The sequence below is a fragment of the Cyprinus carpio genome, chromosome A15 (genome assembly GCF_018340385.1).
Source record: "Cyprinus carpio isolate SPL01 chromosome A15, ASM1834038v1, whole genome shotgun sequence".
In the NCBI taxonomy this organism is placed as follows: Eukaryota; Metazoa; Chordata; class Actinopteri; order Cypriniformes; family Cyprinidae; genus Cyprinus; species Cyprinus carpio.
In genome coordinates, this window is record NC_056586.1 from 11,447,115 (window position 1) to 11,471,728 (window position 24,614).

The 24,614-nt window shown below is 37.0% G+C and overlaps 2 protein-coding genes across 2 annotated transcripts; both read left to right on the forward strand.

The window, feature by feature from the left end:
* Positions 1–14,681: 14,681 nt before the first annotated feature.
* LOC109074576 (protein ALP1-like) lies at positions 14,682–16,894 on the forward strand. The gene is made up of 2 exons (XM_042770996.1): positions 14,682–14,858; positions 15,472–16,894. Exon 2 carries the CDS (start codon positions 15,503–15,505, stop codon positions 16,514–16,516), a length of 1,014 nt encoding a protein of 337 aa, XP_042626930.1. The 5' UTR covers positions 14,682–14,858; positions 15,472–15,502; the 3' UTR covers positions 16,517–16,894.
* Positions 16,895–19,968: 3,074 nt separating this feature from the next.
* LOC122147769 (calcium-activated chloride channel regulator 1-like) lies at positions 19,969–21,276 on the forward strand (the record flags this gene model as incomplete). Its single annotated transcript, XM_042771679.1, has 2 exons — positions 19,969–20,209; positions 20,364–21,276. Coding segments are annotated over 2 exons (675 nt in total), but the record flags the coding sequence as incomplete, so codon positions are not given.
* Between the last annotated feature and the right edge of the window lie 3,338 nt (positions 21,277–24,614).

Here is a 24,614-nt window from a genome sequence, read left to right on the forward strand (position 1 = left end):
ATCCATAGCCAGGGCAGTCCACACAACAGGATAAAAGGGGGGTGTTGGTATCAGTGATTTTGAGGAAAAATGTAAGCAAATTTTGATGGGAATTAAAATGTAATTGTACACTAGATTATATTCGAGTAAAAATGACACACAGCACTATTAATTTCTTATGTTGGTTCAAGTCAGGCTACAGTTTGTTATATGAGAAAGCAAACCATTCTGGTGAAAAAAGCAGAAACTGTGTTTATATATGTCAGACATGTCCGCTGACTCATAGTTAATTAAGAATAAGCCTGAATGGATGTTTAAATTGTTATCTTGTAATGATTAATCATGCAGGTCTTGTTTGCCATACATTTTAAGTGTTTATTTTTATTTTTTTTGCTGTTTGTATTAACATAAATATAATTTTTCAAAGACTATTTTAAATGCAATAGTTTCTTCTTTCAGTTTGTGACACTACTCTACATCCATAACCCATAATAGCTACATTAATGTGATAAGCTGAAAAGGCCAAACAATTGCGTGTAGTTTAATGTGAATCACGCAATGAATGTAGAAGATATACGACACTTCTTGTTTACCAGTCAAAAATGTTGGGTGGAGCTAATGTCTATGGTGTGAAAGTTGTCTGACTTGATGAGATCTATACATGTGCAAAGCTTGGTGACCATAGCTAAAAAAAGGATGCACTAGAGTTTTCCCTGAATATGCCCATATTCTAGGTGGTGCTATAGAGCTCACTGTGCACACACATCTATGAACCTTTGCCAAGCCATAAGAAGAGATGACTCTAACGAGTGTGCAAAGGATCATGAACATTAAAGCATGACAAGTACCTCAAAAGACATGATTAAACATGAAAAGGATAATAATGTTTAATGTGTTGCCATGACAATAGTTTTAAACTTATCAAAAACCCCTTATTAATTTTAAATCTGTAGTTTGTTGTTGTTATTAGAAAAACATCTGAAGCAATTCGAAAAAAAAGGAAAAGGTTTGCTAAAAATGTCTTACTTCCTTCCACCAGTTGGTGGCACTACAAGTGTGACCCACACTAGCCACATTAATGTGATCAGCCCACAAAGCCAAACATATGTGTCCAATTTGAGGTAAATCACATGATGCACACAGAAGACATAGGCCACTTCCTGCTTCATTTATTTGATGTTTCTTTATCTCATCGCCTTGGTAACACCATTAGAGATATCATAAAATCCTCTGCAATTAAACATCTTCAATGTCTTGGCATGATTGTACCAAAGGTGCCATTTTCATGAATCTCCTAGGAGGGTTGGTTTGAAAATGATAGCATGCCATTTTCAAACAATCCAAAATGGCTGACTTCCTGTTGGGTGGAGCTAAAAAAGGGTCCTAAGACAAATTTTCTGTTGACTTTCATGAGTTTTTAGGCATGAGAAATCCCTCAAAACAGCGTGTGAATATGTAAAAAATCACACATTCAATCCAAGATGGCTGACTTCCTGTTGGGGGAATAAAAAAACAAACAAAGTGAACTTTGACCTTCATGACATCTCCAGTGACCATACAGAGTTTTGTGCACATCGGAGAAACTTCATCTCGACCCTTCGCCTTAGTGGCTTGGGCCCAAATGAAAACCACAACAGCTTAAGCAGCTAACTTTGCAAAACACAAAATTTATGTCACTGCCAAAACTTTTGGCCATGACTTTATATATATATATAAAAGTATATATATACAAACCCGATTCCAAAAAAGTTGGGACACTGTACAAATTGTGAGTAACAAAGGAATGGAATAATTTACAAATCTCATAAACTTATATTTTATTCACAACAGAACATAGATAACATATCAAATGTTGAAAGTGAGACATTTTGAAATGTCATGCCAAATATTGGCATATTTTGGATTTCATGAGAGCTATACTTTCCTAAAAAGTTGGGACAGGTAGCAATAAGAGGCCAGAAAAGTAAAATGTACATATAAGGAACAGCTGGAGGACCAATTTGCAACTTATTAGGTCAATTGGCAACATGATTGGGTATAAAAAGAGCCTCTCAGGGTGGCAGTGTCTCTCAGAAGTCAAGATGGGCAGAGGATCACCAATTCCCCCAATGCTGTGGCGAAAAATAGTGGAGCAATATCAGAAAGGAGTTTCTCAGAGAAAAAATTGCAAAGAGTTTGAAGTTATCATCATCTACAGTGCATAATATCATCCAAATATTCAGAGAATCTGGAACAATCTCTGTGCGCAAGGGTCAAGGCCAGAAAACCAAACTGGATGCCCGTGATCTTCGGGCCCTTAGACGGCACGGCATCACACACAGGAATGCTACTGTAATGGAAATCACAACATGGGCTCAGGAGTACTTCCAGAAAACATTGTCGCTGAACACAATCCACAGTGCCATTCACCGTTGCCGGCTAAAATTCTATAGGTCAAAAAAGAAGCCATATCTAAACATGATCCAGAAGCGCAGGCGTTTTCTCTGGGCCAAGGCTCATTTAAAATGGACTGTGGCAAAGTGGAAAACTGTTCTGTGGTCAGATAAATGAAAATTTGAAGTTCTTTTTGGAAAACCGGGACGCCATGTCATCCGGACTAAAGAGGACAAGGACAACCCAAGTTGTTATCAGCGCTCAGTTCAGAAGCCTGCATTTCTGATGGTATGGGGTTGCATGAGTGCGTGTGGCATGGGCAGCTTACACATCTGGAAAGGCACCATCAATGCTGAAAGGTATATCCAAGTTCTAGAACAACATATGCTCCCATCCAGACGTCGTCTCTTTCAGGGAAGACCTTGCATTTTCCAACATGACAATGCCAGACCACATACTGCATCAATTACAACATCGAGGCTGCGTAGAAGAAGGATCTGGGTACTCAAATGGCCAGCCTGCAGTCCAGATCTTTCACCCATAGAAAACATTTGGCGCATCATAAAGATGAAGATGCGACAAAGAAGACCTAAGACAGTTGAGCAACTAGAACCCTGTATTAGACAAGAATGGGACAACATTCCTATTCCTAAACTTGAGCAACTCGTCTCCTCAGTCCCCAGACGTTTGCAGACTGTTATAAAAAGAAGATGGGATGCCACACAGTGGTAAACATGGCCTTGTCCCAACTTTTTTGGGATGTGTTGATGCCATGAAATTTAAAATCAACTTATTTTTCCCTTAAAATTATACATTTTCTCAGTTTAAACATTTGATATGTCATCTATGTTGTATTCTGAATAAAATATTGAAATTTGAAACTTCCACATCATTGCAGTCTGTTTTTATTCACAATTTGTACAGTGTCCCAACTTTTTTGGAATCAGGTTAGTATATATGTATATGTACAGTATTTATATGTATAAGGGCTGTCAATTTGCATAAAATAAATGCATAAAATAAATTGTGTTTACAAAATTGTCACAGACCAGCCAGGCTCTCCACCCACTCACAATGCACAAACTCACCCGAATACTAATCACACAAACCTGAACGTCATTACCTTCATCACATGGACTGCTACTTAAGCATAAACCTTACATCAGTTCTCTATCCAGTCTCGTTTGGTGAAGTTGTGGACTACTTCCCTTACCTGTATCATGCTCCTGCATTCTCCACAGCGATCTTCTTTAGTTCCTGTTACCCTAGTGTTTACCAATCCTCTGTGTGTGAGTGTTTACCCAAAGACTTACCTGTCAGCGAAGTGTGTGGTTCATCCATCTGTTGCATTCAAGATATCCACAATCATAATCTTCTGCAAGGAAAACACATTAAATTATTCAATCTCCAAGTTTTAAGAACTGTTTTATATTCAGTATTATCACCTGCTTACTGCTTGTGTGCTCCGTGCAGAAAATTAAACATCTGTTTCTATATTTCATTGTCTCAGAGTCTACATAACATAACAGAAGACCAGAACAAAACAGTAACAGCACCATAAGCACAATTGATCCATTTCAGATCGTGGATGGCTTGCATCGAGTTCTCTTCCCAAACCAGTGCCCTACTCTCGAAGGAGAACTGTAGCAGCTTCCTTCTTCAGTGTGCATTGGCCCTGGAAATGCAGCCGCATCTTTACACCAAAAGATCACTTTCATTCTTTCTCTGTTGTCAGGACGAACGCTCCAATGGGCAGATACTCATCATCTGTCATCAAGCAGGGCCAGCTACCCAGTCCTACCAAAGTTGTATGCATCACTTCTGAGAAGTGTTCGGCAACTCTCTGGGTGACACTTCAGTTGACAATTAATTATTACATCTGCGCCAGACTTTGGAAACCGTCCCCTTAGTGAACAGTGAGTCAGGTTTTTACAGCTGATACTTCCTTGTTCCCAAGAAAGATGGCAGGCACAAACCAATTCTCAATCTCAGACGTCTGGAAACTACATCCCCAGTCGTATCAGATGATTTGGTCAGTCTTTAGCAAGGCAGTGGTGAGCCTCTGAATGCAACTGTCACTGGCCAATCTATTTTTCAAGACAGTGGGATGCTCATGATTGGCCCATTTATATGCCTTCCCTCCGATTGCCATGCTACGTCAGGTTATCAGGCGAGTCAGGGCAACAAAATCCTCTCTCCTCCTTGTGGCCCCACTCTGGATGAACCAAGTTTGGTTCCCAGAGATGATCCAGCTGCTGTCTGCAGCCCCGTGGTCAATACCACTGAGGAGAGACCTTCTCTCGCAGGTGCAGGGCAAAAGTTGGCAAAAGAGCTGTGGATCCTTCATGTCTAGACCTTCAACGGGAGCCTAGACAGCTCCCTGCGAGAGTAACTAACATCATTTTTGAGGATAGAGTTCCATCTACAAGATATCTCTACGCCCTTAAGTGGTCAGTCTTCAGTGACTGGTGTTCAGCACGAAGCCAGGACCCAACCTTAGGTATTACCTACCTAAGGTGCTCTCAACCCCGTTCCGAGCCCAGGTGATTTCCCTGTTAGCCCTCCCCGTGGCGATTGGCGAGCTGTGTCCCAGCTTATTGTACCCTGTTCGGGCACTCAGAGGGTACACTGAGCACTGTAAGTCATTGAGACAAATGAAGCAGCTCTTTGTGTGCTTTGGAGGCCACTCTAAAGGGCTGCCGGTTACAAAGCAGAGATTATCTCACTGGACAGTAGATGCTATAGCCCTGGCTCACACTTCAGCTGGCTCACAATGCCCTATTGTTCAAGATATCTATTCCAAGAGTGTAGTTGTTTGCTCCTGGGCGTGGTCCAGTGGGATCTCTGCTTTTCTCTGAGAAAAGCATTTTTTATCGTCCTCTTGAATTTATCGACACACTATTTTCCTGTTTAATACTATAAAGCTGCTTTGACACAATCTGTATTGTATAAAGCACTATACAAATAAAGGAGACTTGACTAGTGCATAATAATACAATTTATATCCACAGTCATAACAGTATATAAAAAAATCTAAATATGAGGAAACTTTTGGATGGAGGGGTCTGTGCCCTAGTACAGATAAAAAGCAACACTTACATTTATGCAGATATTTTTATTCAAGGGACTTGCAATATTAGAGTTCATAAACTCATATTGGTTTCAAGAAACACATTTTGCTTTTCCTGGGAATCAAACCTATGACCTTGATGTTGCTAGCTCCATGATCTACTGACTGAGCTACAGGAAGGCTGGGAACATTTGTTGAAAATGTCCTTACCCTCAGGTCAGAGAGGATATAGATTATTTTGTTTTCTTATCAGATAGATTTGGAGAAATTTAGCATTACATCACTTGCTCACCAATGGATCTCAGGGCTCCAGACTGCGACCAAATGGTTTCATTTTGCGACCATTCATCACTGGCGTGACCACCACTTTGTCCAACTCATAAGCGCTGCCATTTCCGTTGCATATGAGAATCATCAAACGGTAAACGAAACAAAAGCAAAACTAAACCACGCTACGTTTCAGTTGCGCAGCGCGGACCGTTTATAAACTGGAATTAATTTCTGAAATTAATGAAGTAAGAAAAATCACACATAATCACTTAAGTTGGTCAGTTCCATATACTAGAAGAATAATGGTACATTTAATAAGAATGGAATGTATACATTTTCTATATAAAAATTTGATTTTGCACCTGTTACTGTTGTTAATAAAAGTAAATTTTGTATGCATCTTAACTCAAGCTTAGTACTTTACTGTCAAATCACAATAAACAAAAGAAAAATAAACAATAATTAACATGTAATATTATTAGTAACTACACTTATTAATTCCAAAACAATAGTAATTTTATGATTAAATTACTTATATTTTAATACTCCCACACATCACCCCCAGAGATACCAAATCCGCTCCTGGCACCAGCATCTGTAGAACTTAGTGGTGCTGGTGCCACTGCTCTCAAATGTTAGTCTGGAGCCCTGGATCTTCTGCAGCAAATGGGTGCCATCAGAATGAGAGTCCAAACAGCAGATAAAAACATCACAATAATCCACAAGTAATCCACATGAATCCAGTCCATCAATTAACATCTTGTGAAGTGAAAAGTTGCATGTTTGTAAGAAACAAATCCAACATTAAGCCGATTTTCACTTCGCTTCTTTCTCCAAATCTATTCCAATAAAGGAACAAACTCGTCTACATCTTGGATGGCCTGAGGATAAGTACATTTTCAGCAAAATTTCTTTTTTGGGTGAACTATTCCTTCAATATTAATTTACCTTGTTGATTAGGCTGTGCAAACAGAGAAGACGGCATAAATAAATAAAGAAATGCAATGCAAAACAGGAATAAAAATAGTGCAGTAAACATTCTGCCTTATGGCACGGTGATGACATTTTTTATTTTTTTTTTTCCTTTCAGATTTCCTGCTTCCTGAAAGAAATGTTATTAATACCATCAGTTTGTGTCAGTATAAATCCCTCTATTTGACTTGACATTGTTCAAAACGGGTTTGGGAGTTGCTGTTCATCTAAACTCTGCAGCTATGGATTCAACAGTGATGGTTGTCTTACTATGGATCTTGCTGCCATCCACCACCACTGGAATCAAACTAGATGGAAATGGTTATGTTGATGTTATAATCGCAATCAGTTCAAGAGTACCACAGGATGACACACTTATTGATAAAATCAAGGTGAATATTTTTTGTCTATTTAACTAACTTCATGTAATTCAATGGTTTTAGAGGTTTTAAAATTTTTTTAAGTGTTTTCTCATTTTATCTTTTCACTTTCTTTCTGACAGGAGATGGTCACTGAGGGGTCGTTTTCCCTTTATGATGCATTGAATAAAAAGGTCTATTTCAGAGAAGTTACAATTCTAGTCCCACCTCAGTGGAATGGTACAAACTTTACCAAAGCAAGAACCGAGTCCTTTGGAAAGGTAAAGAGAATTATGCCATTTTATCTTGCATGCCAAATATTAATGTTCAAAAATAAAAATAAAAACTTCACTTGCATATGATGTTTCTCAGACAATTTCAATGTGAAATACAGGCCAAAATAAGAATTGATAATGCTAATCCAGCATACGGTGTTGAACCCTACACTAATCAATATGGAGAATGTGGAGCTGAGGGAGAGTACATTCATTTCACCCCAGAATACCTCCTGAATGACACTTTTATTCAGCTTTATGGATCAAGAGGTGAACGTTCTTTTATCTTCCTTCAACATTTATACATATATCATGAAATAGGAGAGGTGAGAAAAGTCTACATTCATTAATATATTTGTTTTATTATCAATTTGCTAGTGTGTTTTTTTTTTTTTTTTTTTTTTTTTTTTGCAGGAATAGTTTTTGTGCATGAATGGGCTCATTTGAGATGGGGCGTATATGATGAATACAATAGAGATAAGCCATTTTACCACTCTAATAGCCATATTGAAGCTACAAGGTGATAAAAAAAGAAAGTATATGATTAAAAAGCATATGATCTTATTGTAAATGATCTTAACCACTGGTTTCCTGTTTATCTTTAGGTGTAGCGAAAAAACTGGAGGTCAGTTTTTTGATGTTACTGCAGGAGGATCTCTTCAACCTTGCCGCATTGATCCACAAACTTCACTGCCTACCAAGGGGTGCATTTTTTTTCCAAACAGAAATCAAATCACAAATTGCTCCATTATGTTCTCACCGAGTCTGGATCCTGTAAGTATTGATTGTACATCTACTCACACATGAATATTTCTAACTGTATTTGAAACAAATATCATCAAACTATGAGTCAACAACATACACAAGTTTTGGTCAAAGTTTTAGTCATGCAGGGATAGTGGCCTGTATCAAAGGGAACATTCAGGGCCAGCCCTCATCAGCCATGAGGAAGAAAAAAATATTATTGTACGAGGAGGCAGATCCAAGTCCAAAAAAAATAAATAAATAAAAAAGATTTAAAGTGATTTAAGTAATGAAGTGGAACAACAACTAACAAATGAACAAGGAAAACAAAGGGGTTTTATTCAAAGGTGGCTGCTGTGCCACATCCAATAATTTTAACAAACATCCCAATATGATTTTATGCTAAACAGTTAAAGAAAAAGTTTAAGAAAAACATTAACAGAAGGAAAACATATTAGGACTTAAAATATATATAAAAAAAAAACATTTTACATAAAGATTATTGTTTTACCAAGTTCAGAATTAAGTTTGAGGATGGTTCTTCAAGCTCAAGGTAATGCATAATTTATGCATAATTTATGTATATAGTGCAACTATGAAAATTAATTATACATTTGCTTAGAGCTTATATATATATTATTGTTTTAATATATATATATATATATATATATATATATATATATATATATATAATTATATATATATATATATATATTATATGGAGGACTGAACCTGCAAAAACCTGCTAAATAAGCAAATAAATAAATAAATGTGTGTATAAATACACCCATTCTTGTTTAAATGCATATATAAATAATTAAATGTGTGATGAAAGTAGCCAAATAAATTAAATAAATTGGTGGGCAAATGGGAAATGTTTAAGGAAATGCTAAACTCATCTTAACTCTTTTTAAATTTCTAAATGTAGTTTCGCATTTATTTTTCCTCTGTGCAACATGCTAATGAGAGGGTGTCAACCATGTACTTGGTCGGTCGTGTCATAGCTGGGGGCCCAGCTTTCCCTCTGACAGGAAATGTGTGTTAATCCAGTATTGCCTAAGTAAAGTCACTTTTGCTGAGAGACAGAGCAGAGAAAGATACATAAAAAACTGAGCGGTATTTTCTGTACAGTATCTTTGGCTTTACAAACGACCCAACGGAATGGCCAGAGGTGTCGTTTCCCGACGGTCAGCATTCACAAGGGACCTTCTCTAAAGTTACATACAACATTGGTATACACTTTTCTTACTTCAAGAGAATTTGAAGAGAATGACTAACAGTAACGCTACCAACTGTAAAGTGTTCATATAGGTCTTAATTATAATGCACACTTTTTACATTTTTATTATTTATTCAAATAAACTGACAAATTGTACGCAAATATTGATATTTAAATATTTGTTCTTTATTAAATATGGGCTCAAGCACAAAATATGCCATAATTTAATAGCATTTGAGGAGAATTACTTACAGTCATAAAACCAACTTTAAAATGTTCATGTAGGTGTCAAATATATTCCTCACCTTTTAGATTGATATTTATTAAAATAAACTGTAAAATCATATCTTCTCTGTAAAAAAAAAAAAAAAAAAAAAAAAAACTTCCTGTAGAAATTATTGTAACTAGCTGGCAGCAGTTTGCTCATAACTTACTGTAATTTTATTGTATAGCAAAAATACTTAATTTTGTTGTACTAACAGTTCCATTAAACATCAAAGAAAACAAACAAACACACAATATATATATATAGCTGCAAGCAGCGATTACCGGGGTTCACTTTAAGGCCTTTAAGGTGGTATGTTTTTAGGGTCTAGGCCAACTTAGATGTATGGCTGACAGTAAAAGATATCCAAAATGGAGAATAGGCTCACAGACACATACACACAAAAAAGAAATGGTTAACTATTATATTAATACTCAATAAGAATATTTACACATACACAGAGAGAGACACACACATGCACAGACATACATGCACACAAATTTTGTTGCAGATATAGGTATTTGAAATAAATGATAGGTGACAATACTTATTGCAAGTCTTCTCTTTTTAGGAGTTTATATGCAATCATAATCTGGCATAATTGTAAAAACTGATGTGTCTGTGTGAACAAAATGGCAAACTTAGACTCAATCTGATTGTAAATGTTATAACATTGATTTTATAATTTTATAAGCATTATTAGACTTAATTATTAAAAATAATTGTTATTGTTTGTTGATTATGCAAATTTGTTGTTTTAGACTGCCATCTAGTGATTACAAATGCAATTTCATGCAATGTCTCATACAGCACCGTGTTTAACCTTTATAACTATTATAGTGTTATCTTGCCCAATCTCTCTCAAATTTTGCATGCTTGATTAGAATGAAATTATGCATCATTTTACACAGTTTTGAGAGACATTATGGCCTTTTTTTTAGGACTTTAGGCCTTTGGGTACACAAGGTAAGGAACATATTATAAAATGACCAGTTTAAAGTTGTCCAAATGCAAACGTTAAACATTTTTTTTTTTTTTTTGGATAATTATTGACCTAAAGAGTCTAGAGAATATAATATATGAAAGTAGGTTTTTAAAATAATTTCAAATACTTAATTAAGTATTTGAAATTATTTTAAAAACCTACTTTTGTGACTAGTCCTTGGTTTTTAACTCAAAATCAAATCAGTGCAGTACTATTCTCTAGACTCTTACCATGTAGATATGAATTTACAGTTTATTTTAATACATATCAAAATTCTAAAAGGTGTGCATTATAACAGAGACCTACATGAACACTTCACAGTTGGTTGTGTTACTGTAAGTCATTCTCCTCAAATGCTATTGAGCTTTAAATTATGATATTTTGTGTTTCAGCCCATTCAGTAGTGAAATAAACAACATATTTATATATGATTTGACAGTTGTTTTTCATAAATATCAAAAATCTAAAAGGTATCCATTATAACTGAGAACTACATGAACACTTCACAGTTGGTTGTGTTACTATATGTCATTTTGCTCAAATGTTATTGAAGTTAGAAAAGTATATACCAATGTCATAATGTAACTTTTACTGTAGAGATGGTCCCTAGATTTGCAAATCTCAAACGCCGGTAAATGACACCTCTGGCCGTTCTGTTGGGTCGTTTGTAAAGTTACAGATACTGTACAAACAATACGGCACAGTTTTTCTATGTATTTTGCTTTGTTGAACTGCAAAAGAGACTTTACGTAGGCTATACAGTATTTTCATGTTTGGGTGAACTACCCTTTTAACTAAAAGATAAGCTCTCCATAATACCACAGGTCTAAAATGAGACCAAAATGTTGCAGTCCATTCTTGGCATATTCATGCAAAAATCTGCTTAGGTTTATCAGAAATGCAGAAACGAAGTGCTTTGCAGTTATTTGAGATGCTTACTGTTTAATGCACTTTTGCTTCTTAATTGAAGAGACTTGGACTTAGATTATTAAAAATTATATGCTCTTTAAGATGTAGATGTATATAGTAATTAATTATTTTCATATTTGTTTATTCATTACAGGTACTTTGCAGTACCTGATTTTCACTTGTTTCACTTTTGCACATTTGTTTACATTGGTTTTGTTTACACTGGTCTTTGAATTAATGTTCATTTTTGATTATTTTTTGTTGGTTGTTTACTTAATGTTTGTTGTTTATATGTTTTTTTTTGTATATGAGTTTAAATTAGTTTTAGTTAGTTTAAAAGAAACTGGGCCCATCTTTGGGTATTTGGTGACATTTATAAAGGAAATCCTATTTTCAGGTGACTGCATTTTGCCAAAAAAATAAGCACAATTATGAAGCTCAAAGCATGCTAAATAAAAAATGTGGCAAAGCAACATGGACTGTAATTTTTGAGGATTCTGTGGATAAAGATGCACTTCAAACTCTAAAACCACTGGAGTCCCCTCCGCCGCCACCATCTTTCAAAGTTGTGCAGAGGACACAACGGGTCGTTTGTCTCATCCTTGATGTCTCAGGAAGCATGGCAGTATGTAATAACAGACATTAACTTCATCTGAAATCAAAGATGCTACTATGATACACTTTTCATGTTACCAATGCTTTGAAATTAGTTTGATAAATAATTTAGAAACTATAAGAAACAAATGTATGCTGCTGTTGTTGTTTTTTTCGCCCATTTTCTAGGGCCCTAGAATTCTTCAACAGCGACAGGCTGCCACACATTTCCTTCGGTACATCATTGAGGATCAAGCCAGTGTTGGAATTGTAACCTTTAGTACTTCTGCTTCTACTCTGAGCAACTTGATGACTATTGACAGTGACATCACAAGAGAGAATCTTATCAAATTGTTGCCAAATGTAGCAAGTGGATCAACAAATATGTGCTTGGGCCTTAGTCGAGGCTTACAGGTGCCATATTAAGTGTACTAGTATGGATTTGTGTTTGTGCTATATGTAATATGTAGAGTTTGTACTATGTCAGTGATCCTTTTTTTCTTCAGGTGCTTCAAGAGGACAATGGGGATGTACTAGGAGATGAAATCATTTTTCTGACAGATGGTCAGGCAACGGACAACATTGCTGGTTGTGCTCCATCTGCAATACAAAGTGGTGCTATTATACACACACTAGCTTTTAGTAACAGTGCAGCTCATGCACTGACAGAAATGGCGAACAAAACTGGTAAGTTATATCACCATGATTAACTTACTTTGTCTATCTCAGTGTATATCACATAATATAATCAACAGTTTATAATTCAATGCAAAAAAAAAAATGTTACATGTTGAAAACAGGGGGAATATTTTTAGCACCCAATGATAACATCATATCTAACCAGTTAATGGATGCATTTGCTTCACTTTCATTGTCAACTGGTGATTACACAAACAAACCAGTTCAGGTTTGTCAAGGTTTCATTTATTGCACATGATACATTTATTACTCTGAGATATTCTGAGTATTTTAATCATAATGATTTGTATCATTCCTTTAGCTAGAGAGTGTTGGAGCAAGAACATCTGATTGGTTCAATGGGACAGTATCAGTGGATCAGACTGTTGGGAACAAAACCAGCTTTGTAATAATCTATGAAATAAGTTTGCCTAGCATTTTCATACAATCACCAAGTGGCTCAATCTACACTCAGACAAATATGAGTAATGATGATTTGTACAAAACAGTCACTTTAAAAGTTCTAGGAACTGCAGAGGTATGATAACCTTTATGAACTAATTATTTATTCAGTTTATAGTTTATAAATCATAAACAATTAAAGAGCAGGTCATATGGGTTTTTGAAAAATCTCTCTTTTGCAGTTTATAACGTAGCTATCCTTAAATGAAAACAATCTGCAAAGTTGTTAATCAAAAAAGTGCATGATAAATAAAGATATTGTCTCTCAAAAGAGAGAGTCGACTTTACAAGTCATTACATTTTCAAATCTTTTGCCTGTTACCGGTATACGTCACTGGGTAACACATTTGCATAATCCCCGCCTGCCCGCGAAATACGAACAGAGTCTGATCTGCCCACAAACACTCTTCCTTGGCTTCTAATCTTCTTAATTTGGACTAACAAGCTCTCTGAACCACGACCTGTAAGTAGTACGATTGATACGTTAGGTGTACATTTTCAATTGAGTGCTCAAAATATAATTTTTTTTGTGCCAATATGTGATGTATACCTAGTACAGCTTTAGGTTTCCAGGTAAAGCACGATATTACTGTCTTACTGAAGTAGTTCTAAAAATTCACAGTGAACCTAGGAATATGTCGATTATTGTAGACTGACGTTGTTCTAATTACTTTGTTTTAATAATAAAGAATGTAGTGTAGCTCACAGACTTTATAATAATTGTGAAACTGCTGTTTATTGTGCTGCACTGGCAGTTACAGGGTTAATGCGGGAGAGAGATGAGTGATATCAGCTGGTGCTCCTGTGATACAACTGTTCTGCGTTCTGATTAAAAGTTAAGACCAAGCGTCTTTTGTCTGTCGTTCTTCAAACATTACAGTAGACATATTTTGGTTTACAAACTGTATTGTTTCATCAGTTAGTCACGCAGACATCCCAAGTCTCCCGGAAGTCCCGGGAGTCTCCCGCATATTGATAGCGGCTCCCTGATGCCCGCAAATTAGTTAGAATCTCCCGGAATCTAGAGCGAGCGAGCAAGAGCGCGCAAAGAAGAGACTGTGTTTCAAATCGTGTAGCGCGCGCACGGCAGAGAGGGAGAGGGAGCGAGAGACCTTGCGTGTGTGTGCTAGTGTGCGTGTGTGCGAAGCGCACGTAAGAAAGAGAGCATCCTGATTGGCCTGTTTCGGCAAATCAACCAATCAATTGTCAGTGTGGGCGGGCTTTTATCTCTTCTCCCGAACCAAATTAATCAGTTATGTCTATCTAGAAAAAGGAGCACAATGAAATGACTTTTTGCAGGTTGGGATGTCTGGTCACGTTAGCACTCGGCTAACGTATCCACCTATGCTGCGTCCGAAATCGCGTTTTGTGTTTGTAGGTGATTTATTTAAATTAGAACGTACTTCACGACCGTTAAAAAAGTACGTTCTATATAGTATGAATACGGGTAGTATGAATGGAGTCCGACGTACTACATGCGCCATATTGGAAATGTCACGTGGACATACGCTATATAACCCAAACCGCGAAAATTTAAAGAGCCCATTCTACTGACTGCACCAACTGCGAGCGATGTTTTTAGTTCTGCTTTCTGCCTTCATCGGCGTTTTTACGTCGTTCGAGCTCACAGTCCAGAGGAGGCGTCGGTCAGCTACTCGCAGATCACGCCTTCGTCGAGAGCTTTTACGGAATTTCTCAAATAACGTAAGGTATCATCATTTATTTAGCTAATAAATTTTACCTCAGAAAAACACACAACCCTGTGAACGATGACAGATGTTGATTTTTGGCAAGGATTAAAGTAATTTATTTACTTGTGCTATTATCATCGATGAATAAACATGAATGAATCAATAGAGTTAACGTTACATATGTAACTTATGTGTGTATCTTTATTGATTCATTCATTGTTCAATTTTAATGGCAATTTTAAATTTAATTTTAATGGCAATAGCTCTTTTTCATTACCATTAGTGAAATAACTGAACTTAAATATACAAGCTTGATCAATTTAATTTTTTTTTTGTCAAAACTTGATTTTAATTTTTAATATTTTAATAATTTATCCTATAATTCTAGGAGAAAATTGCAATTGACACTTAGAGGCTTTTACATATGATGTCTTCATTATATTTATAATATATATAATATATATAATATATACACACATACATATATTCAAATACATCATGCATAAGAAATGGATCGTATACATATAAATACAGACATACTATATTTATAAATAAGTCAACACAAGAAACAAGTATCTTGTTAATTAAAGTTGTATTCTAAAATAAAACTATATACATGTTTACAGATTGTGAGCCCTACAATCTACTGCCACCTGAATGCTGCTGTGCCAATTCTTCGGATGTATTTTGAAGATGGAGCTGACATCCGCCCCCAAACTCCGACTTTCACGGCAGTCCATCCAATCCTTGATTGCTGCAGTGAAACCTGAATGCGACCATGGCTGGGAAAAGGACGTTGAGGTGCTGGTGTTCCTTTACTGGCTGGCCCATGGAGCCTCATACCGGGTAGTGTCACTCACCTTTGACATCCCGAAGTCTACTGTGCACGACATTGTGCACAGAATGAGCAAGACAGTCATCGGGATTTTGAGGCAGCTCATCGCTTTCCCCAGTGCGGATGACCTGGAGGCGGTGGGAGCAGGTTTTGCCCAGCTGGCAGGGTCTCCAGCTTTTAGAGTAGTAGCTGGTGCTATAGATGGCTGTCACATCCGCATTAAACCACCAGCAAGTGATGTGCAGTGCTACTTTAATCGGAAGCTCTTTAATTCTGTACAGCTGCAGGCCATCACTGACCACCAGGGGAAGTTCCTCGACATTTTTGTGGGGTATCCTGGGTCTGTGCATGATGCCAGGGTGCTGAAGAACAGCCCTGTGTACACTGGCCGCCTGTTTCCACCTGCAGGAAAATGCATCCTTGGAGATGGTGGGTATCCTTGCCTGAGTGCGCCCATCTGCCTCATGACGCCATACAGAGAGCCTGTACAGAATGCTGTACAGGCTCGCTACAACAGGAAGCATTCTCGTGCACGGAACATCGTCGAGAGGGCCTTCGGGATGCTGAAAACACGCTGGCGTTCCATTTTTTTCAAGGCACTGGAAGTCAGCCCTGCTTTTGTGCCAGATGTCATAGCATGCTGTACGGTGCTCCACAACCTCTGTCTTAGTAATGGGGACATAGTTGATCCAGAAGTTGCGGAGGATGACGATGGCCCACCTGAACCCTGCAACACAGAAGCCAGCGCAGGAGAGCATGTGCGGGACGATTTAGCTGCAGCGGTGTCTGCACCTGGCAACTGTGTGCCTGCTCTTCATGAGCACGATTACCTGTAGGACACTTAACACAGGTTAAAATCAGTTCTTGTTCTTAGATTGACAGTGTTCCAGCTTGTCTATGTTAGTTATTATGTAAATAGTTAGGAGTGTGTGTGGGCACAGCCCACAGGGTGCTGTGATGCGTACAGTGCAGTAGTAGTAGTTAGAGAGGTGCATGGCCATCTGTGTGCATCCCTCTGTCTTACAGCTCACTGCCGCTGGACAAAGCCTCTCCATCACCAAGACTCCTGTCGGGCCTCCTCGCGGCTGCACATGGTAACTGGGGATATTGCAGACCCAGGCTAATCGACAGGGGATCTCGGAGCTACAGTGGTCCCTAGAGGTGACACCCACCAACCACTGGCACACTGCCTTAGGCTGTGTGTGAATTTGTATACCAAAAAAAAAAAACTCTGCAATAAATGCACAGAAATCAAGCATAAAAGGAATGCAGTAAGAGCTTGAGTAGAAATTTTAACATCTACAACTAACTTACCATTGAATCTACACTAGAATAAATTAAGCATATTACATTTGTCTTGTATAACGTTACTTACTCAAAACCTTTAATTGCAGCATTTCTATTTCCAGTGAAGAGGGCTTCATTAGCCACTCTCCACTGTATCAGAGCACGGGTGTGTTCATCAGTCCCTGCAAAATCAGCACAGACGTGATGAACCATGGTCAATCTATTAATGTTACATGGAAAAGCTTAGATAACTTGTTAACAGTTTTTAACAGCAGCTTGCTATGTAACCAACAAATAGTGCATAATATCAACACTGGTAAAGGAGAAATAAAAACGTTTTAGTTTACTGCAGTTTTGTAACCATCTCATTAAACTGCTAAACAACGAACGTCTTTGTTTAGAGAAAACAGTGTTAGTTAGATGATTTACATTAGCCCGGACTATTCCGTATTAATAATGATAAAACTATATTTTTTCTGAATTGGCTGGAAAAGGACACCCTCAATTTACATTTTTTAAACTTTTAACAAGATAACCGTTTACTTATATGATGTTAAACAAATACAATTTAACCACAAAAAAACAAAAAAATTTTTATAAAGAACTTACACTTGAATAGAGCCGCGTCTCCGCTTTCCGCCATTTTCAAAAATAACGACGACAAATCCTCCCCCGTGGCATCATGGGATAGTAAAGTGTCCACCGTATGCGCACTTCGGAATCTCGCCGGAAGTAGTAGGTCATCCGGGTACTTTTCGCCTACTGTTTTTCGAATTCTATGATTTCGGACATACTACTCTGCTCGCGTACTGTTTTTCGCATACTATATAGTAGGGAAGTATTCGATTTCGGACGCAGCGCTAGTGTTCACAGTTTAGCAGCAAAACTTTAGCTGTGGGCACGATTCGCTTGCATAAGTGTTTTTGTATTTTATGTCATTATAAGAACGGATTGACTATATTATTGTTTTATGTAAAGGTGCTTTGTCAATGGTAGTGCTGGCTAACTAGCTCAAGGGCTCATCTCTGTGCCAATCACAACAGGTTTGGCCAGCTGACCAATCAGAGCAGAGTAGGCTTGAGGAAGGGAGGGGCTTGCTCCGAACTTGCTTGAAACGAATCATTTCCTAATCATTGGCAAATGACTCTAATATTAAATGAATATTCTGAGAAAATTACAATGTTTTCTGACATTAGATGCATTTAAACCTGATGTAGGGGACTCCAATACAATATTGGGACACTTTAAAATACCATATGACCTGCTCTTTAAATGTATTATCGTAACAAAATAAAGGCCGGTGGAGTGATTGGGAAATGAGCGACACCTGCTCCACTCACCGGTCTCGAGTCCCACGGAGGAGATTGGGAGGATACAAAAGAGGAGCGACGACAGTGAAGCACCAGGCCTGGGTTTTATTTTGTTATTGGTTTTTGTTTGTGCGCGGCAGTCGCCCGTGAGGGGCTGTCGCGCCTTTTTATGTTTATTTGGTTATTAAAGTTTTATTTGAGTGTTCGCTGGTTCCCGCCTCCTTCTTCCCGTGATTGTGAAGTTTTTATATTGTTACAGTGAGATTCCACAATACAATCAAATAAGATTAGAGAAATATATAACCAAGCTACATTTATTTTCATATTAGATATAAAATATATATACAGTACAGGTCAAAAGTTTGGAAACATTACTATTTTTAATGTTTTTGAAAGAAGTCTCTTCTGCTCATCAAGCGTGCTTTTATTTGATCAAAAATACAGAAAAAAAACAGTAATATTGTGAAATATTATTACAACTTAAAATAATAGTTTTCTATTTGAATATACTTTAAAAAAATAATTTATTCCTGTGATGCAAAGCTGAATTTTCAGCATCATTACTCCAGCCTTTAGTGTCACATGTAACATCCAGTCTATCACATGATCATTTAGAAATCATTCTAATATTCTGATTTATTATGAGTGTTGGAAACAGTTCTGCTGTCTAATATATTTGATGAATAAAAGGTTAAAAAGAACTGCATTTATTAAAAAAAAAGGAAAATTCTAATAATATATATTCTAATAATATATTTTCTTTACTATCACTTTTTATCAATTTAACACATCCTTGCTGAATAAAAGTATTGATTTTATTTAAAAAAAAGAAAGAAAAAAATTACTGACCCCAAATTACTGACCAGTAGTGTGTATTGTTATTACAAAATATTTATATTTTAAAAACATAGCTTCTTTTTTTTTTTTTTTTTTTTTTATTCATCAAAGTATCCTAAAAAAAGTAACACATGTTCTGAAAAAATATTAAGCAGCAGAACTGTTTCCAACTTTGATAATGAATCATCATATTAGAATGATTTCTAAAGGATCATGTGATAATGATCCTAAAAATTCAGCTTTGCATCACAGAAATAAATGATAATTTAAAGTATAATAAATTTAAAAACAATTATTTTAAATTGTAATAATATATCACAATATTACATTTTTTTTTCTGTATTTTTGATCAAATAAATGCAGGCTTGATGAGCAGAAGAAACTTCTTTCAAAAACATTAAAAATAGTAATGTTTCCAAACTTTTGACCTGTACTGTATATATTATGACAAATTATATTAATGAAATATTTATAATTATAGAAGTATGTCATCATACCACAAACTCATCATGTATGTTTGATGACATTACAGGGTGTTCCGAATGAACGCATTTTGTCAAGTGGTCTTCATCAAATATCCTGTGCTCAGTGAATAGGGAGCAGTAAACTCTACATAGGGACCATGTCAGTTGGCATGCAGCTTGTCAAACATAAAGTTTTGTTCCTGAATGATTCTGTTTCGAACAGAATGTTTGTGTAAATGACTCAGTTACTCACTCATGCAGACATTCAAAAAGAGTAATTGATTTAATGTACAAACTGGAACTAACTGTTGTATAAATAGCAAAATAATTAGCTATAAAGCTGTGTGCAGGAAAACATAAAATAAAATATTCAGGTGTAAATAAATATTCAAAATATGTATTTCAGGTGTTGTGCAGCTGAACCCTCCAAAGCCTCCAGTTTCTGAGGAACCACTTGAGGTGGGAAACTTCACCAGAACAGCCACCGGAGAGAGTTTTGAGGTGAAACTTTCAGGCACAACTCCACTAAACTTCCCTCCTAACAGAATCACAGATCTGAGTGCTGAGATCCAGGAGGACACTGTGCTTCTCAGCTGGACAGCACCTGGTGAGGACCTCGACCAAGGCACAGGTAAAGCATACAATTACTTTACCATTATTTAAAATACAACATTTTTCATTTCTTTAACATCTTCACTGACAAAATAATAGTTGCTTTAAAGTTACATCATAAAATAATAATGTATCTTTAATTGCCTTGCATGGCATGTTTCTTTTCCTTTAAGCTAAATCCTATGAGATCAGGTGGAGCTTTGACCTTGATATGCTTCGAAGCAGCTTCAGCAATGGTCATGCAGTCAATACAGCTGGCATCTCACCTCAGAAGGCTGGATCAGATGAAAAGTATTCATTCAATCTCAGTTTCCCAATCCAAAATTGCATCACAGTCATCTTTGCGGTTCAGTCTAAAGACAATCAAAATGCAACATCTGAAACATCTAACATTGCTCAAGCTTCAAAGATCCCCCCTGGTTCCCCAGGAGTATCAAACCCATGCATGAATTTAATAATTCTTGTAATTTCTGTGTGTGTGGAAACTATGGTCTTATGCTTTATTGTTCTTGTAACCAGAAGGGCAGTGAAACTCAGAAAACGCTTTGCTGAAAGGAAAGTGGCATTAACAATCGCAAACAAATTTCAAATCAATCCATATGCCTAATTTGAACATAACTATGCACATCCAACAGCTTTAGAACGTTTCTTAAAATATTCAGTTCTATAAAACAGAATTTCTTGGTTTCTGAATATTTTTGCAGCATCACAAACAAGCATGTGTATTTTTGCAGCATCTTGCAAAGATTATTAAGAAGGATTTCTGTTTTGTTTTATCAAATACATGATATTTGTTTATCATGTAGGATTATATTACATTGTGACCTTATCTAGTGTAGTACGTAGTGTTGATTCTCATATAGTTCCATTTTCTTTTCTTTTCTTTTTCACATTTTTTAAATGACCATTTGTTTTTGTTTTCCAGGGACAGTCCCGTTTGTTTGTGTCCTGTCCCCAAAATGTCTTCTTTTTACAGAACTTTCAAAACACTCCTAAAATACACTGCAGGGAGCCACTGCAGTCAAGCCATCCACAGTTTGAAAATACATGGTCAACCAGCCGTGATAAAAAAAAAAGAGAGAGAGAGAGAGAGAGAGAAAAGAAAATGTGCTTTCAGAGTGCTTTTTGTTGATTTACCCAGACTTTTGAGATATTATAACAAGATGTAATGTTTTCAGAATTTTCTTGTACTTCTACTTTATACTTATTGGTGTGTTTGAAAGTTGTGCTTATTTGAATAATGGTTTTCTGTAAGTCTTTCAAGTCATTGTTTGATGTAGATGTGTTGACAACAGGATAATTTGTTTATAAAAAAGTCAAAATAAAGTGTATACTCTTTCAAAATGCCTCACTTGCTTTTTGTTTTACTGAACTGGAACAACAGTTACTCTTAAAAGCATTGTTATATTACAAAATTTAGTGTCTGCTCTGAAAGTAAACGGCAATATCAAAAGGTCACAATGAAAATAATATTTATTTAACTTAGAAGCCTATAGACACCAATTGATAAATAGAACAATTAATTACCAAATCTAAAATCAATGACCGAATCATACTATATGCAGCAGTTTGGAGATGTGACATTATTCCTCTTCAGAGTTTTAAAGACTTCTTTTCTAATAAGTAGAAAAAAGAACAATGGCCAGTTTTTATATGAAAATATGCAGTGTTTTGGAGATATATATAAAACATTATAGCACTTCAGAGGCCTATAAAGATCCTTTTTTTTCTAATAAGTAGACAAAATAATGGTCAGTTATTATAGGACACATCCCATACTATATGCATTCCTCATATGAAACCATTTTACTGCAGTGTTTTGGAGATACATACCATTATAACAAGTGAAAGAAATAGTCCTAAATAAAAGACATTTACACAACGATGTAAATAATTAAAATACACATCCAGAATATTGCCCAGTTTAATGGCTTTTGGTTGTGCCTTAGTTTTAAGCATTTTAAAAATATCACAAAATCTAGTATTAGAGAAAAAAAAATAGTAGTGGAGACATCGTGCAATAAAAAAAGTTTAAATCTTTTTAAAGTAATTCTGCAATACATAAATAAGCAAATATAAATAATACAAAATAAATCCTAAATAAAGACTTTATTAAATATATAGTCCACAGTGATAGCAAAACAAACGCTAAACAAGTTTCAAATGTCAAAAAGGAGTCTTGAGTCTTAGATCTTTCCAGGGATATATGGTTTGCCATTTGAAACAACAAACTTTGATGCACTAAACAACTGTCCAGTGAAAAGAGACCACTGAAAGGTTTTAAAGTACAGTAATGTTTAAATGCAAAATTCAATGACAGTAAGATTTAAAAACATATTCAATTTATTATTATAACAACATAAACAAAATCATAAAGCATAACTTGATTTTTGCAATATTTGAAATTGGGTGCTAAATACTATACTTATTAAACATTCTTAGAGCCACTGGGATCACTCATGGTAATAAAGATGATTACATAGTTTAAAACACATGCATAATTTTTACTAATCAGACCTTTTCCATTCTTGTGTTTGGGAAAGATTTGAACTGTTTTAATGGTTCAGTGTTTCCTGCAGATTATAACCAAAACCAGGAAATCAGATTAGTATTTGATTTGCTGGACTTGCACTTCCAGTTTTGATTCAAGGTGTGTACACTGGAGCACCAATCAAAAGATCACATGTCTGCTGTTGGGGCACATTTTGCAGGTATGGGGAGTAGAAATGACCACCTTAACTTGCACAGCACGCTGTAAATTTTCACCCACCATAACATGAGAACCAGTAGTAAATTGGCTACTTCAAGTTCCCCAGCTCACTAAGAAAGGTCCATGTAGCTGTTAGAGAATGCCTTAATCCACCTTAATCCACCTGTGATGTCCACCATTCATCACAGCAATAAAGACAATTATATATTACTGTACATGCATTGGGTTGTTTGATGAAAGTACCAGCGTTGCAATGATTGCAGATACCATGGGTGCCTACGAAAAAAAGCTAAATCAAGATAAATAAAAAACAAAGTGTGTGTGTGGGGGGGGGGGGGTATATGTGTGTGTGTAGTCAAGTGAATCCTCACTGTTTTGTAAGGTTCTCAGTGTGCAGAACTCTCACTTGAAAAAACCCACTAAACAAGAAAAATTCAACTAGATTTCACTCATTAACCACAGTTTTGCTCTCCTTTTCCCCTGTTTTATTTTGAAAGTCCAATGCAGTGTTCATTCAGTTAATCAGTCAGTCGACGAGGGCGATGTCAGGGTCGTCGATGAGTCCCCTAGTCCACCCAGTTTGAGGAGCTTGTGGAGGTGATAACTCGTGCAGTGGCCAAATTAAATCTTGAATGGCACGCCGATCCCGATCATCGAGGTGGTCCCTCCTCTCCACAGAGAGTCTGGGTTCTACAGCTGATACGTCATTATTCTGAAGAAGGATGGGGGGTTGTGTCCCATTTTAGATCTGAGTCAGTTGAACCACTCAGTCAAGCGAGTTGGAGCTGTGAGGTCTAGGGGGTTTTGGGGGCCTGGAGAAATTTTGACATCCCCTGATTCAGTTGCTTATAAATAGATACATGGCTAAAGTCTAATAACACTGTAATCAGTACAACCATTCATCATCGAACTTGTATCCATTGTTCCCTGAGTAGGGAACGAGACACTGCGTCCTCTAGGGGTCGCTATGGGGAACACCTCGTCGGGACCCGTGTCTGAAGCATACAAATGAAAAAACACCAACGAGTTTGGCCGGCGACAGCCTCTGACGTCACTACCGGTGCGACTATAAAACAGGCATCGGGAAAACACGTCATTCACTTCTTCGTCTGAAGCTTGCGTCCGAAGCATGGCAGGGAGCTAGAGGACGCAGTGTCTCGTTCCCTACTCAGGGAACCATGGTTACATTCGTACCCTGAGACGTTCCCTTTCAAGGGAACTTCGAACTGCGTCCTCTAGGGGTCGCTATGGGGGACAGTATACCCACGCCGCCATGCTGAGGGGAGTGCAGGCCAGAATCATGGCGAACACTAAGTACCAACTCTACCATTTCAATGGGAGTTGCCCCCGGGACGTTTAGACGGCTGTCTGTGACAATACCCCTTACGGCCAAAGGCCTAAGCTACATACCCAACTTAATTGTTAGGGCCTCGGCCCGGTGGTAGAGCTAAAGGCTTGGAATCAGGAAAGATTCCTTTAAAGGGATACAGCTAGGAACCTAGCATTTTATACTAAGTCTAGCCTGTCACACAGGGGCTACAGCTTGCTTCCGCAAAAGCTTGCTGAAGGAGCTGTCTCAACAGATCTCCAGTAGCAACACCCTGTTTAGATAGGTATCCGAGGATACATGGGTGGAATGGCGCCCAAGATGAACGGGGCTTTTACCAGCTCAAGAAAGGGCACGAAGCAACCGCGCGAAGCCCTCACCATATAG